At 43.9% G+C, this 17389-nt stretch overlaps 2 protein-coding genes and 1 pseudogene across 2 annotated transcripts in view; 2 read left to right on the top strand and 1 right to left on the bottom strand.

The window, feature by feature from the left end:
* Window positions 1-17389, top strand: part of LOC112296372 (zinc finger protein 354A) — a 73811-nt gene that overhangs the window by 39304 nt on the left and 17118 nt on the right. The gene's annotated exons all lie outside the window — the stretch shown is intronic.
* LOC128779368 (zinc finger protein 354A pseudogene) lies at window positions 1839-4034 on the top strand (annotated as a pseudogene).
* LOC128779371 (olfactory receptor 14K1) lies at window positions 15906-17120 on the bottom strand. Its single transcript, XM_053912344.1, has one exon. The coding sequence runs from the start codon at window positions 17107-17109 to the stop codon at window positions 16162-16164; it is 948 nt and encodes a 315-aa protein (XP_053768319.1). The 5' UTR covers window positions 17110-17120; the 3' UTR covers window positions 15906-16161.

Raw genomic sequence — 17389 nt, 5'->3', positions numbered from 1 at the left:
CCCACGCTCACCGTGGACCTGACGGAGACCTTGGCGGTGCGGACAGGGGCACTTTCAGTAGGAGCATTAATGGCCTTGTCTGTGTGCAGGTTTTCCGTAGCCTTAACGGTAAAAAGAAAATAAAGGGATTGTTGCAGGCAAAACGTAAATAAAGTCAAGGTGGAATATCCTGCGATTGCCGCAGAGGCCCTGAGAAGCCTGCTCCCGTTTCCAACATCCCATCTTAGGGAAGCGGGGTTTCTGCAGGGACAGCAACCAAATGAGACTACGGAGTAGACTGGACCTAAGCGACACGCTTCGGGTGTCGCTGTCTCCCATCACCCCAGACCGGACGGTCTAGTTGCAGGGAGCAAGCTCAGGCTCCCGCTGATTCTGCACCACGGTGATTTGTCTGACTCTGTCATCATATATTACTATGTAGTGATAATAGAAATAAAGGACGTGGTCAATGCAATGGCGCTGGAATCATCCTGAAATCACGCTCACCCTGGCCTGTGGGAAAACATTCTCCCACTAAACTGGCCTCTGGTGCCAGAAAGGTTGGGGCCCGCTGAGCTTTGGGGGCTCCTGGCTGTCCCAGGTCCTGGGTGTAGCCTAGAGATGGTGCCCATAGTCACTCAGCTTCTGGCGGCCCTGTGAGGATGTTGCCTGACTGCGGGGGACCGGGGGCCAGGGGGCAGGTGGACGCTCCCAGTGGGCGTGGAGGGAGGATACGGGCTTGTGCGGGGTCAGGATATCTCTGCAGGAGGTCCCCTGGAGCAGAGTGGTGTGGGAGGGGCACCGCGGGGCCCTGCAGGGGCGAGGCGGGCCCAGCTGTGTGCTCTGGCTGAGCTCCCCTTCTGTTGTTGAATGCTCTGGCCACATTGACAAATATCTAGACTTTTTTTTAATGAGTTAAAAAAGCCAGCCTCTGTGTGACATGATACACATGAACAAAAGTTCTATTTTATTTTAAATGTATTTTCCTGGTGAAAATTAATCATTTAGTGATTTTGACCTTGTGGTTGCAAATATTTGTTCTATAATTTAGCCTTTGATTTAGAAAGTATCTGTGTTTTGCTGTGTATAGTGTGCACCCAGGTTTTTCGACCAAACTTTCTGGAAAAAAATATTTGATTTAAATTTTTTAATTCAATTTTTATTTATTTATATTTAGATACTTGTTTTTTGTACTATAAAGGAATTTTAGCATTTATTTTCGAACATGTTTGGTACAAGAGATCTTATGTAACAAATAATTAGAAAACACAAGAACAGACACAAGGTATTTCAGGCACTACCCATGTATGATTGGCATCCTTATATTTCCCTAAAAAATTTGGGCCAAAAAGTACGCATTATACATGGCAAAGTGTAGTAAGTTTGCCACTGGAGTTCAAAGTGACAAACCAGTAGAGAGAGTTGTTCAGCTGGTCATTCGCATTACATAGTTTCTACAGAGGTTTTGTTTGAGAGACAGAATTTACTCTTGGGCTTATATATTTTGTGATGCAACTTTCCTTCCTGCAGGTTAGGAATGATTGCAAAAAGAAGAGACAAGTCGTGAAGATAATATAGGAGTCTCACGGGCTTTGGACTCTGATTGCGGACTGCCTTTCCCAATTCATGCTCTCCTTTTCTCCATTCACCAGTTCTGCTGCTCACTCACACTCACCCTCTTCTAAATGGACTTGTTTTATTACTTTTTCCTACCCTAGTACTTCAGCTCTCATTGATTGTTTCTCTATACTGCTTAAAGTTCCTAAAATTTTCCTTTAACCATTTTTGGGGGCAGATACCAAGATCGTATTTAAATATCATCAATATTTTTATCTATTCTATACAATTCTATTCAATTTTGTCTCTGTAGCCAAATGCTGTATCACATGAAACATCTTGGGTTTTCCCCTCCAGGACCAGGATGGAAGAGCAGTCACAAAACCACCAAGTCAACTCAGACGCAAGGTTCTTCATTTCAGGAGCTGGTAATGAAAAGATCCAGGAGGAATGGACCCTGGGACTTCAAATCAGAAAATCCCTGCATGTATGAAAACAGATTAGAGAGAAAGCAGAAGAAAAGTGAGAGTGTTCAGATATTTTCAGTCACCCAGAAAAACATTCTGACTGTGGAAAGAAGACATAAAAATACTGAATTTGGCCAAGACTTCAGCCCAAAGTCAGTACTTACTAGGCAGCAGATGGTTTCTAGTGAGAAAACACCACCAAAATGCGAAATACAAGGAAACAGCTTCAAGAAGAATTTAAATTTACTTAGTCAACCAAAAAGCAACACAGCAGAGAAACGCTATAAATGTAGTATATGTGAGAAAACCTTTATTAACACTTCATCCCTTCGAAAACACGAGAAAAACCACAGTGGAGAGAAATTATTTAAATGTAAAGAATGTTCAAAAGCCTTTAACCAAAGTTCAGCTCTCATTCAACATCAAATAACCCACACTGGAGAGAAACCCTACGTATGTAAAGAGTGTGGGAAAGCCTTCACCCTTAGCACATCCCTTTATAAACATCTAAGAACGCACACTGTGGAGAAATCCTACAGATGTAAAGAATGTGGTAAATCTTTCGGGCGAAGGTCAGGCCTTTTTATACATCAAAAAATCCATGCTGGAGAAAACCCCTGTAAGTACAACCCGGGTAGGAAGTCATCCAGCTGCAGCACCTCTCTTCCGGGCTGCCCGAGAACTCATGCCAGAAAGAAGTCCTACTTATGTAGCGAGTGTGGCAACACCTTTAAGTCTAGCTCGTCCCTTCGTTATCATCAGAGAATTCACACAGGAGAGAAGCCTTTCAAATGCAGTGAGTGTGGGAGAGCCTTTAGTCAGAGTGCGTCTCTTATTCAACATGAAAGAATTCACACTGGAGAAAAGCCCTATAGATGTAACGAATGTGGAAAAGGCTTCACTTCTATCTCACGACTTAATAGACACCGAATAATTCATACTGGTGAGAAGTTTTATAATTGTAATGAATGTGGCAAAGCCTTGAGTTCCCACTCGACACTCATCATTCATGAGCGCATTCATACTGGAGAGAAACCATGTAAATGTAAAGTGTGTGGGAAAGCCTTCAGACAGAGCTCAGCTCTCATTCAGCATCAGAGAATGCACACTGGAGAAAGGCCCTATAAGTGTAATGAGTGCGGGAAGACGTTCCGGTGTAATTCGTCCCTCAGCAATCACCAGAGGATTCATACCGGAGAGAAACCATATCGATGTGAGGAGTGTGGGATATCTTTTGGCCAAAGTTCAGCTCTCATTCAGCACCGGAGGATTCACACAGGAGAGAAACCCTTTCAATGTAACACATGTGGGAAGACTTTCAGACAAAGCTCATCGCGTATTGCCCATCAGAGAATTCATACCGGAGAGAAACCCTATGAATGCAGTACGTGTGGGAAACTTTTCAACCACAGGTCGTCTCTTACGAATCATTACAAAATCCACATTGACGAGAGCTCCTAGAAAGTACACTTACACGTGTGACAGCCTTAAACCAAAGCTTACAGAGTACGTGGCAGTGATGGGGTAAGTGTAACGGATACATAAGAGCCTTTCTATAATGTAGTCGTCAGATATTCAAGTCCAAGGATAAGTCTTGACTACATAATAGGTCATGAGGACAGTGGAAAGTGTTCGTGTCTGTCGGACGTGACTTTTAACATACCCCGAAGCGCACTCACAACGGCAGCCTGGACATTGGGCAGTTGTGAGCATCGTTTTATCTCTGCAGCAACGCACACTAGATACCGGATGTGATTGTCAGAAACATCGGGGCCAGGGGTGTGTGTGGACACTGGATTTCTCATTAAAAAAACCTATAAACTGGTAATGCTTTTTAAAATAACATCCTAATGGCATATAAAAGATATGATCTAAGAAAGTATACGTTTTTAGAGAGAAGGACCAAATAAAAGATAAAAAGAACTGTAAACTACCTCTCGGTTTCTGGGGTTTGTCCTTTTCCTGACCTGATGTCAAACTTTGTGCATGGATTTCATTTAAAAATAGAAATAAAAGTCTGTTTTCTTCCTTTGTTCCAGTAATTGCTATGGGTTGGGTATTTTCTACCCAATTTGTGATTCTGTCCTCAGAATATTTTGCTGTGAAGTTATTTGTTGTGGGAGTACACCTGCCTCACACTGTGAATTTGCATCTTGGGTATATTAAGTGGAAAAATGAACAATTATTTCAAGTTTAAAGCTATTAATATATATGCACATATATTTATTTATTTATTTATTTGCAACAGAGGAACTGTCAAAAGTTTAATGAACCTTAACATCTGTGCCAGAATATTGAAAGCACATCAATAGTTTCATGGTACAAAAAAATACGTTATCCTTACTCATTTTCTGTAGTGTCAAACAACTTCAGGAAAACAAAGTGAGCACTTATAAACAACTCAGTAGGTGTTTTTTTTTGTTTTGTTTTTTTGTTTTTCTTTAATCCCAGCTTTGGGGCGGATGCCGTACTTCATGGCGGGGAGGTTTAAGAGGACATGGGCCGTAGGGAAGCCATGAATTGGAGGAAGTGGTGGGGAGTTCAGGGACTAGCAGATGAGTAGGCAAATTATTATGTCACAGTATGTAAACATGCTTGTTTTAAAAGGCCAATAGGTAATTTGGGGCAATGTACTGCAATGCAAGAATGTGGAGGTTGCGCAGGATGAAAGAAGAGGAAATTGAACCTGACCCAGCAAACCTGGAAATGTGAGAGAATGCTTTCCGGAGGCAGTGACGCCTGAGCCAGGATTTGAAGGGAGAATAACTTCCCGGAGGGTGAGATAAGCTTTTCAAAGGAGAAGAAACTGCGTGTGTAACGACACCTTTGTGGAAACGCCAGTGGAGCCAGTGAGCAAGACAACGACCTGCTAAAGGTTAAGCAGAAGGCAGAGGCCACATAACAAAGGCCTAGTTGCCTCGCTGAGACGTTTGCATTTCATTCAGAAGTTGATGGAGTCAAAGGTTTTAAGGGAGGGAAAATGTGCCAACAATGTGGAGGACGAAGAAGGCCAAGTAGGTATGTACTGTGCTTGCCTTCCTCCGTGACCACACAAAATGAGAACTAAATCACAGAACAACCACCTCTGAGCACCACCTGAAGACCAGATGAGCAGCACTCCCGTGACAGGATGTGAAGAAGAAACCATGTTGAGGCTGGGGCGGGGGGTGCAGGTGGAGAGCAAAATGGGCTGGTCCCGTACCTGTGTGGCAGCTTGGCCATGGAGGTCTCCACTAAGGAGTGAGAGGTCCCCGCCTCACACCAGGTCCCCCCGCCTAGGCCAGCAGTGCCAGAAAGAGCCCACAACGTGTGGCTGTGGAAAGCAGCCGGGATTCTGTCCAGGTGAGATGGAGGGCTGCTGTAGCCCTCTTAAAGGCTTCCTCTTAAAGGACCACGCACAGACTTACTTCCTGCGGGACTGAATTGCCCTAAGCTCCGGTACTGATGCAGCACATCTAAAGGTGCCAAGGACATAAAGGGAGGAAACTGAATGGTCTGGCTTGAGGGCTAGGGATAAAGGGCCAGCTCTGTCCCAGATGGACGTGCTGGCCCTGTTCCTCTTTTGAGCCCTCCCCCCAAACACAGCAGATAGGTTCCCTATATGAGTCTATCAATTTGGCTAACAAGTACTCTCCCCACTGGGGTGATTCCCTGTGGCTTCACCACACTCAACCCTCCCACCTGCCCGAACCTCTTTCAGTGGTTGTTCCTCACAGGCTGCTGACATTGGGCCACTCTGGGGTTTCCTAAAGTCTCTCCAAGGTCCAAAAATCCCAAACAGGCAGTGTCTGGCCTTGGCGTGCTCAGTAACTCTCGCTAAGTGGCCCCAAGCTTGGCATTAGTAGCAGCTGGCCTCTGTTCACAGCACAGGCAGCATGAACCTCAGATCAGTTTGTAGCTCCTGCCAGGTGGCCGCTGGCCAGGCACAGGCAGCATCTGACCTGGGTCTGCACCCAGGAAGTTCTCTCATGAGGCCACAGAGCCAGCACACCTGATGGACAGCTTCGGACCACACAAGAGCACCACCCAACTACTGCCACAAGAAACACACCCTAAGTGTGAATCCGCAGGACCAGAGCCCTGCTAATATGAACCCTGGTCCCTGGGGCCAGCTTCTGCACCACAGCTAGGCCAGTCTTCCAGCCAGATGGCCTCAGGGCCACCCCACCCACAAAACACCTACTATATATGGCCACCCTTCCAAGACTGGGAGACAGCAGATCTGCCTCACAGACAGAAACAAACAGAGAGAGGCAGCCAAACTGAGGAAACAAGGACGTCCCACGTGAGTGAACAGGACAATACTTTGGAAAGAACTAAACAAAACAAAGGCAAGCACTCTATTACATGTAGAGTTCAGAACACTGATTATATGGGTGCTCAATGAACTTAGGGGAACACCAGATCAACTCAGTGAGAATTCACACAGAGAAACCATAAAAAAGGACGAAGCTGAAATGAACACAATAAAATGAAGAGCACATCAGATAGAATCAACAGCAGATTACATGAGAAAAAAAGACCTTTATTAACTGCAGTATGAAACGTTCAATATCAAAAATTATGGAAAGTCGATATGAATCAGAATATATGAGTATTCACCATTAAAACAGAGATAGGGGATTAACTCAACTGTAAAGATACAAAGCTATACATTTTCTGCTTACAAGATGTAAACAACAATAAAATAATCACAGCAGCGGTTGTCATTGTTGTCCATACTGTATCTTATCACCATCGTTTTCATCAACCCAAATCTTCACGGAACACTGACCGAATATACCGGGAGTGTTTGCTGATTCTAAAATTGCAAATGACTTTGCAAGTGCTGGGGTAAAACACTGCGATAATATAAAACTCAGTAGCTAATTTATTACAGAAATTACTAAAGCTCTAAAGTGCCTTATGCTCCTACTACTTAAGACAAGATGTAAGTGATACAATGCAGAAAAAATTTCCCTTCGCTTGTGTACTGTTTTTCCCATGGAAGTCTTGCTTAGAAGACTATTGCAAGTAAAATCCCTTTCAGATAAAACATCAGAAACAATGTACATTTTTTTTCAGACATTTACTTTGTTGAGTTAATGAGGAAAATGCCCTGATTTGGGTAAATTATACAAATGTGAATTTTAATGGGTGTGCAAAAGTCCAAACCATTTATTTGAAGTTGAAACAAAGTCTAGAGGATTTTATGGAATGTGTCGGTGGTCCTGCCCATATTTTGCATTTTTGCTTAATTCTGTACAGACATGTGATATCCTTTCCGCTGATAATGATGTAACTAACTAGCATCTAAACATTTAAGCAGTTAAAAGGTTTTGTGATTTGGTTTGCATTTAATAATCTTCAATTCTCCAGCATTCAGAAACTTGGTTGGGCTTCCAGTTTTAGCTACAACACGTAAGCAGCACGGACGCAATCACTCCTTACAGGGAGAAAAATCTGGACAAGCTGGAAATCAGTGGCTTTTATCTTCTTGAGAACGGAAGCTGCTGGGTACGTTGAAACCCTGAAACCCGGAGAGACTGGCACACCCAGAAGACAGTCCAGATCTGCTCAGCTGGTACGGAAGCTGCTGCAGTGATAACCCAGTACGAACATTTGAACAGTAATTTCGTTGAATGGCTGAAGGCTGAGTGAGGACTGGCGTGGGAGTGAGAAATTCTTGGGGGCCACAGTTTTAACGGATCTCCCGTGTCCATTGGCATCAGCTCCAAAATCCCTGCATATTTACATGGTGGTGACCTGAGAAATATCCTCTCGGGGCTCTGGCAGGGAAAGGGTAGCATGGTGAGACACGGCCAGAGTCATCAGTACCGAGAAGGTCTACTCCCCACGGTAGCATGTGGCACAGAAGCAAGTTCCCCCTTCTCTCTGGGTGGGGGGAAGACAATGGCTTGCCAGCTGGCCAACAAGACTCCTATTTCTTGGTGTCTCCACGTGTATATTTGGGATTGAATTGGCACCCAGTCAGCCCCACGCACGTTTTCCTATTACTCTTTCCTTGTACTCATATATCTGTAACAAAGTTTAATATCTTAACCATTCTTAAGTGTCCGATTCAGTGGCATTAAGTGCAATTATGTTGTTTTACAGCTTTCACCAGTGTGCATCTTCAGAATGTTTTATCAACCCAGACTGAAACTCTTTACCCATCACACAGTGCCCATGGCCCCTCCCTCCAGGCCGTGGCGACTGCCATCATACTTTCTGTGTCTATGAACTTAACTACCCTTGGTTAACCTCATATACACGGAATCCTACAGTACACGTCCCTGTCGTGTGGCTTATTTCACTGAGGATGATGTTTCCGGGGTTCACCGATGTAGCGTGAGTCAAAATCCCTTTTTAAAGGCTAATAATATTTCATTGCACGCATATACCACATTTTGTTTACCTACTCACCCACCGTTTTTCATAACTTTTTTAAATTTTATTTTTCATTTATAGCTCACATCCAATACAATTTTATATTAGTTTTACATGTATGGTATATTGGATAGACAATCAGGTAGTTTACAGAGGAGCCACCCTGATAAGTAAAGTACCCACTTGGCGTGGTACGCAGGTATTAAAATATTACCGATTATATTCCCTGTGCTGTAGTTACATCCTCATAATTATTTTGTAACTACCCCTTTGTACTTAACCCTTCCACCTTTTCCACCCAGCTCACAATGCCCCTTCTTGTGCTTCTCTTACTGTTGTTCATTTATTTTGTTCTTTAGGGTCCACATTCAATCATGTGGTACCTGTCTTTCTCGGACTTACTTATTTCGCTCAGCATAATACCCTCTAGGTCCATCCATGTTGTTGCAAATCGGAAGATTTCATTTTTTCGTGAGCGAGTCATATGTCATTGTATGTGCGTACCACGGCCTTCTTATTCACCAGTCTATCCACGGGCACGGGGTCGCTTCCCTATCTTGGCTACTGTAAGTAATGCTGCGATGAACATAGGGTGCGCATCGTCTTCTGAATCAATGTTTTGGGCTTCTTTCGGGATATGCCCATAAGTGGGGAGAAGATATTCTCCAATGATACACCCCATAAGCAGTCAAGTGTAGACTGGTACAGCCACTGTGGAAAACAGTATGGAGTTTCCTCAAAAAAGTAACCGTGTAACTTCCTTTAGACCCAGCAATTTCACTTTTGGGAATATATCCTAAGAATCCGAAACACCAATTCAAAAGAATATGTGCACCCCTATGTTCATAGCAGCATTTTGGACAGTCGCCAAAATCTGGCCCAAGTGCCCATCAGGAGGTGAATGGATAAAAAACCTGTGGTACGTTTACATAATGGCATACTACGTGGGTGATTAGTGATGAGTATTTCTTCACATGTCTATAGGCCACCTGTATGTCCTCTTTGGAGAACTGTCTATTCAAATCGTTTGCCCATTTTTTTAATTAATATATTTTATTGATTATCCTATTACAGTTGTCCCATTTCCCCTTTTATTACCCTCCGCCCTGTGCACCCCATCCCACCCGCATCCCCCCCTTTAGTTCATGTCCGTGGGTTGTACATGTAAGTTCTTTGGCTTATGCATTTCCTATGCTATTCTTAACCTCTCCCTGTCTATCTTCTACCTACTGTTTATGCTACTTATTCTTGTACTTTTCCCCCTCTCTCTGCCTCCCACTCCCCCACTGACAACCCTCCATGTGATCTCCATTTCTGTGATTCTGTACCTGTTGTAGTTGTTTGCTTTGTTTTCGTTTTTGTTTTAGGGGTGGCGTCACACATGCTGCGCTGTGATGCTGTACGTGGGGGAGGGTCCGAGAGGGAACTGTGCCGCTTGCTCCACTCTCTGCCGGCTTTCAGTCACTTCCCCCGCTACCCACAAGCAAACTGGGCCCCTCTGGTGCTGATTCCCAGGTGGGCTTGTGTACGTTCTAGGACCCTGTGGGTCTCTCCAACAGACTCTCCTGTGAGGCTGGGAGTTCCTCCCGCTGACGCCTCAACCCCCACAGGTGTTGTCAGTCAGAGGTTTGAGGCTTTATTTCCCTGCTGGAGCCCTGGGCTGTGGGTCTGTCTCGCTCCCCAGTTGTTCCCCACGGTTTATCCGCATGTGGATGTGGGACCCCTGGTCCTCCAGGCACCGCGTTGCCGCGAGTCCTCTCCACCAGGCTGCCCGTCTCTGCCCCTCCTGCCATCTGGGTGAGTATTTCTTCTTTAACTCCTTGCTTGTCAGACTTCCATACAGTTCAATTTTCTGGCAGTTCTGGTTGTTTTTGTTTTTAAATTTGTCGTCCTTCTTTTGGTTGTTCGAGGAGGCACCGTGTGTCTACCTACCCATCCATCTTGGATGAAAGTCCCTTTGCCCATTTTTTAATTGGGTTCTTTGTCTTCCTGGTGTTGAGTTGCGTAAGTCCTTTATGTATTTTGCAAATGAAGTGCTTATCAAATGTATCCTTGGTGAATATGTTCTCCCATATAATTGCCTTCCCTTCTTATTGTGCTGATGGCTTCTTTTGTTGTGCAGAAGCATTTTTAATTTGAAGTAGTTTCAATGGCTTATTTTTTCTCTTGTTTCCCTTGCCCAAGGAGATCGGCAAAAATATTACTGCCTATATTCTCTTCTAGGATGGTTATGGTTTTGCAAGTTACATTTAAGTCTTTCATGGACCTGGAGAATAGTATGCTAAGTGAAATAAGCCAGTCAGAGAAAGGCAAATAGCATATGATGTCACTTATGTGTGGAATATAATGAACAGAATAGAACCAGAGGCATGGGTACATGGAACAGAATGGCATCTCCAAAGGGAGAGGCGGTGGGGAGGGGCTAGAAGAGATTAGTCCAAGAACATACGTGCGTGTATGCAGAGCCCATGGACACAGACAGCAGTGTGGTGAAGGCCCGGTGGGGGGCTGGGGGCTCCGTGGAGGAGGGCAAAGTGAGGGAAATGGGGGACATCTGTAACAGTGCCGAAAAACATAAGTGAATATCAAAATTGCTAGGAGTAAGTAGACCTTAAATTCCCTCATGAGAAGAAAACAATTCTGTGTGGTGACGGATCTTAATTAGACTTCTGGTAATCGTTTCAGAACATATGCAAATATCCGATCATTACGTCGTATGCCTGAAGCCAATATGGCATATGTTAATTGTACCTCAATTTTTAAAAAGACCAAAGTGCATTTGCAACAGGAGCATCAGTATCTGTAATTGTCCCAAAGTGGAAACCAGCCAACAGTTCATACATATGGAACATACTCATAGAACTGTCTCGTGTCTTACAAAAAACCACACAGGTAGACCTCTTCGCATTCAATAATGTTTAATTAACCTGGGTTGCCGATTATCGCACCCATTGGACTCTAGGCTGAGCTGTCATTCTGATAAGTCACCTGTCCAGTCAGTTGAGAGTCTTACCATCTAGGTCACATTACCTCAATCTTCGAATTCTCCTATTTGGCTTAACAGCATGTGTTCTTACGAGTTATTCCAGTGATTATTTTTGAAACGTTACCTCTTATGAGATCATTTCTTCTCATTCTTTTCAAGATGAAAGATGATGTAAGTAAAATTTTATGTGATCTCTTTATCTATTTTTCCATTTATGAATATGTATCCATGCATAATAACATATATAAATACATATGCATATACACGCATATAATATGTCATTCAGAGAAGCCATAAAAAGTTTTGCATTATTTATGCAAATGCATGGCTATATATAATATTGCTCTATGCAAGTCTTAAAAATGAAGAAAAAACACCCAAAGATTTGTAACTCACAGAAAGCTTACAGTGTTTTTTAAAATATTTTGTTTTATTTTATTTTTAGAGAGAGGGAAAGGGAGGGAGATAGAGAGGGAGAGAAACCTCATTGTGTGGTTGCCTCTCAAGCGCCCCCTACTGGGGACCTGGCCTGCAACCCAGGCATGTGCCCTGACTGGGAATCAAACTGGCGACCCTTTGGGTTTCAGGCCAGCACTCAATGCACTGAGCCACACCAGCCAGGGCAGCCTTCAGATTTTTATTTCATCCAATAGACAGTTTATTTATTGACTTATTGTATATGAGAGAATTATTGACATAAATTTATTGTTTTGGTTTCTGAAATCCTTACCCGAACACCTTCCCTTTATCAATCACAGATGCATAGTGATGTAGGATGATCATGCAGGGATGCAGACAGAAACAACCATTGTCGGCCTGTATTCTTTAAAGTGGCCTCTTTAAACATGTTTCAGAAACAAAAGCAGGTAAAGGCAAAGTATTTTATGAGTCAGAGCTTAGTTTTCGTGAGAAAAGAAATAAGACCAATAGGAAAGAATGGCCGTAATAACACATGGGAAAAAGAACTGAAGAAGATGCCGACTGCATGGAGGAGGGGGGCATGTAGCCTGACCTCAGAGACCCTGGAGGGCCGTGACATGAAGAGAAGAGAGCAGCTGGGGGTTCCCAGGAAGCCAGATCCAGCCTTCAGTCTTTCGGGCTGCCAGTGAGCATCTGGCACCACTCGTGTTCGGGCAGGTGACTTCGTCGTCCTCAGTCTTACGTCTGGCAACCCCCCAAAGCTGCATGCATCCTTTCAGCACAGGTCCAACCAAAGAGAGGCCCACACTTGTTAAAACTTGCTTCATCCATCTGAATTGTTCGGTTTTCTTTGGCACAAGACACTTAGGACGTTTCCTCAAGGAAACGTGAGGAGGCTTGTTACGCGGAGAGAAATGGTGGTCAGGACCAGGGAGAAGGGAAACTGGAGAAACCAAGCACCGATGTACACACAACTTTGTGTGTGTGTGTGTGTGTGCCAATCTATGTAAAACTTCTAGATATCCATGTTTGACAGTACAGGTCTAGATACCATTAAAGCCTATGTCTGGTGATAGAATTCCTACCTCTAATTCAACAACCTCCCTTCATTCTACAAAGAACTTTTTAACTTTTATGCATTTTTATGTCTCTTCCTTGTCCTTTTTGTTGTATGCTTTTCAATCCATCTCGTCCCAAATCATTATTCCTCCATATGAGTTTCCCAAATTTGTTGATTGAAATGGCAAATACTTGTAATGTTCTTAATTTATTTGTCTTATCTACTGATCACCTCTGGCATTTAACCTACAGGCAATGGAAGCCCCCCTTTCTGGGACAAACAAAGAAATGGCCAGTACTGGACATTTGATTCAACTGCCTACTTGTGGGGGTCTTTGAAATAAATATTTTAATATGTCAGAAAATAATAAGCAAATGTTTACACCACACCAAATTCAGACTCTTCCATAAGCCCATAAAAATGTTTAAGCTTTTTAAAAGTGACATACATGTTTTGTTTCAAATTATGAGCACACCAATTTCTTCTTCCAGATATGAAGGGCCACTGTTGAACTGAGGTGGAAATCCTAGTTCCATTTATGTTCATCTGAATCATTACCGGGGTGGTAATGTTTGGGGAAAAAAGGAGTGGGAGGGCAAGACAGGAGTGTAAGCTTGCAGGGTTTTCATTGGCTGTGCCGAATCGCCATCTACTGTCTGCAAGTATATTGTAATGAAAGTTCCATGAAGTGAGTAAAGGAGGACCTCGAGGATGGAGAAAGATTTCCTAACACAACCCTCAAAGCAATATGCTCTATCACGGTCACATGGTGTCACCAAAGGTCCATGACTTGTCACAGCCCTTTTCTCTCAGTGTAGAACATGAGAAATCATCTCAGCTCTACTTCTTTGTACTACTTCTCACCCTGCTTCAAACTTTGGTTGTATGTGGGAAGCCCTGTCCCGTGGAGCACTCCCAGCCACGGAGGAGAATGAGTTGTCCTGGACACAATCTCTTGTTCCAGCGGGAAAGGGGGTGGCGATTCCCTCTAGTGGAGAATGCCCCGAGCCCTTCTCTGAAATGGCTTTCATTGGGATCGGTATGCTCAGGGGTGTACAGTATGCATACAATGCTCATTGATCAATGTCTCAAGGCTATAGTTATAGAAAACAGACATTATCTATAGATACCAACTGAAGGAACACAGAGATCTGCCTCAGGCCAGGGTGTGTTAGACACCCTGAGGCCAGATGGTTGTTAAGCCCGTTCATGAGATGAGGAGTTGACTCGTTCTGTGTTTGGACTTCCATATCTGATTCCTGGCCACAGGGCTACCCAAAGCAAAGCAAGCCTCAAGGGATACAATGCGTTCTTCAGGCCCGATCTCCCACGGGAACCCTTAGTGCTGGTACCGGGTCATGCCTGCCTCCAGCATTCCCGGCATTCTGGTAGAGACTTGCAGGCCTCTTTCCAGGCCTTGCTTGCACGGACGGGGCTACAGTCTCTGATACCACACAAAGTCGTCCCCAACAGTTGTATTTCTAGTCTTTAGGATTCCTCCTAAAACATGGTCATTATTCCATGTCCTTAATTGTTAGGTAAATGTTTTTTTTAATATTTCAGTGCCTCTGTACTAGGGATTCATTTGAAAATTGATATATTCACTCAGTGTAATGTGCATTTCTGAGAAAGGCACAGTGAGATTGTGCTGCATTTGAACTGAATTGCTCCGGATGAAGAGTGTGTTGAAGGAGCAGTTATGATGTAGCTAGTGTTTGCTCAGCGTTGAGACCTAAATGGTGACGATCAATCAGACTCTGGGCGTGGACTTCCCACCAGTAGGGCACCCCATCCATTTGCTTATTAGAAGAGATCTACAATTTATTTCCTGTCCAGTTTATTTATGCATGAGGCTCACTAGGCGATGTATTTGAACTATTTCCATCAACTATGTGCCAGGCTTTAGAGATCGGTAAATGTGTAAATCCGTGCTTTTAGAACTCCATGTAGCCAGACTCTGCTGAAGCTACACTTGGAGGTACGATCTGGACAAGTAGAGGATTTCGTGAGGATGGCGATATGACCAAAGCTTCAGAAATGTTATAATGAGCCTACAGAACTTGCAAGGTGTTTCTACAGGCAAGAAATTATACATATATGTAACTGAAAACATGCCGACCACCGCTCCTCAGTCTCGGTTATTTGACGGGTTTCGCTGCACTCAAGCCACGCCTGGTCGGTCGGCAGCATCAGCAGAGCGCATGCGCACCTGTCTGATTCAGTGCAGGTGCCGACAGGCACGCATCTGTGTCTTGTGCAGTTAAGGGAGCACGTGGAGGAAGCAGTGGGCAGGAAAATAAAGGCGAGAGGATGTTTCTGCAGGAAAAATGGTAAATAATTTAGAACACTTAGGATATTGGAAATCTTACACGATAATTAAATCTGAAAAAAGCAGGAGGTGGGATTTATCACAGGAACAAAGGCAGTTGTCAGGCGGCCATCTTTCATGGGTTGTGGTGCGTTGTAAGAACAATCATCCCAGTGTCGGGAGTCAACACAGTAGATGGAAGGAAATTTTAATAAACAGGAAAATATCTGAGTCCAAAGAGTATGACTGGCATCAAAACAAACAGATACGTGAAAGAACCACCTTCTTCAATATGTGAGCAACCGTATAAAGCAAATAATCAAATATGCGTTCTCAAGTAAGTGGGGCATATGACAAAGTTGAGTATGTACATATGTTTTTAAACTGCAGTGTTAAAATCATCGTTTTAAATTAAATTCATAATTTTCATTGAATACTGGAAGTCAGAGTCTAGCGAGAAAGTTAAGCCCTGGCTGGGTGGCCCAGTGGGTTGGAGTGTTGTCCTGCGCACCAAAAGGTTGCAGGTTCGATCCCTGGTCAGGGTGTGTATGGGAGGTAACTGATCCATGTTTCTCTCTAACATCAATGTTTCTCTCTCTCTCCCTCTCTCTCTCCCCCGCCTTCCTCTCTCTCTCTCTCTAAAAAGATTGATAGAAAACATATCTTTAGCTGACGATTTCAAAGGAGGTTGAGTAAATAAAATACAGATGCAAAATCTAGGCTATTAAAACATTTGTTAAATGGAGAAAACGCCAGGGAAGATAATCATGTTGGAGGAATAAGAACCCCGTACAAACCTCACGTGTGTGGGGCTCAGACAGGAGTCGAAATCACCAAAGCTACAAGAAGAAAATCTTCATAGTTTCCATGAAACCAAGTGAAGGAGTATAAGGAAAACACTTACTTCCTATTCAAACTGATGGCCTGAGTTGAACACCCACAGATCTCTGTGGTGTACTTGTCTCTAGTACTAATCATTTCAAACAGCTAGCTCATGATGGAGCAAAAAGAGATTCTACTTTCTCCCTGCAACGTTTCTGCTATTTCTATCAATCCACAGGACTTTTCCTAGTGCTGCCTTAATGTCCTTGTTCCTCAGACAGTAGATCATGGGGTTCAAGGTGGGGGGCGCCACGGAATAGAAGATAGATGCCAGCACGTCTAAAAGGGAGGGCTTGTCAGATGCTGGTTTTAAATAAGAAACAGCGCCTGTCAGAAGGAACATGCTCACAACAATGAGGTGAGGCAGGCAGGTGGAAAAGGCTTTGGACTGCTTCTGTCTGGTTGGGATCTTCAGCACCGTGGAGAGAATGTACACATACGAGACCACAATGCACACTGAACATGAAAATGCATAACAGACACCGATGGCCACGCTGACATTAATAGTCACGTGCTGTTCTGAACACGTGAGCTTCAGTAGGGCAGGAACATCACAGAAGAACTGTTGTATCTTGTTGGACCCACAAAATTTCAGAGAGAATGTCCCAGTTAGGTACAAGATTCCAAAGGCCCCTCCATTGAGCCAGGACACAGCCGTCAAAAGGACAGAGGTCCTTTTACTCATGACAGCTTCGTAATGCAGAGGGCGGCAGATGGCAACATAGCGGTCATAGGACATCACAGTGAGGATGCCGATCTCTGACCCAGCCATCAGTACCACTAGGAAGAGCTGGACCGCACACCCCAGGAAAGAGATGGAGTCTCTGAAGGTGACGGAATTGAGAACGGACTTGGGGACTGTGGCAGAAATGAGACAAAGGTCTAAGAAGGACAAATGCCTGAGGAAGAAGTACATTGGGGTGTGGAGGTGATGGTCAAGAATTGTGAGGAAAATGACGATGATGTTCTCCCATGTGGCCATGAGGTACAGCAGCAAGAAGAACACAGCGAGAAGCCTCGACAGCACCCGGCTGTCAGTCCATCGCACCAACGAGAATTCCATCACCAGGGTTTCGTTCATCGTGTTTTACGGTCATAAGCCCCCTGTTCGGTCAAGAGAAATAGTCATGTTAATGTCACAGATAAAATCCACTTGCTTCTTTAGCTTTGAAACATCGTATACATTAGCATCATGGGCTAGATAGAAAGTTTAAAAATACAAAAATATTCCTATTGATTGTTGACTCGGGTATGAAAACAACCATGGATATAACATTCCAATATGACTGCAGTTAAATTTGTGGTCAAAGAAGAAGAGAGCTCCCTAGCTACTTAGAACTCATTTTGAGTAAGTTTATTTC

The sequence above is a fragment of the Desmodus rotundus genome, chromosome 10 (genome assembly GCF_022682495.2).
Source record: "Desmodus rotundus isolate HL8 chromosome 10, HLdesRot8A.1, whole genome shotgun sequence".
Taxonomy (NCBI): Eukaryota; Metazoa; Chordata; class Mammalia; order Chiroptera; family Phyllostomidae; genus Desmodus; species Desmodus rotundus.
Note: the sequence above shows the minus strand (reverse complement) of the source record. Positions and strands in the feature narration are given on the sequence as shown.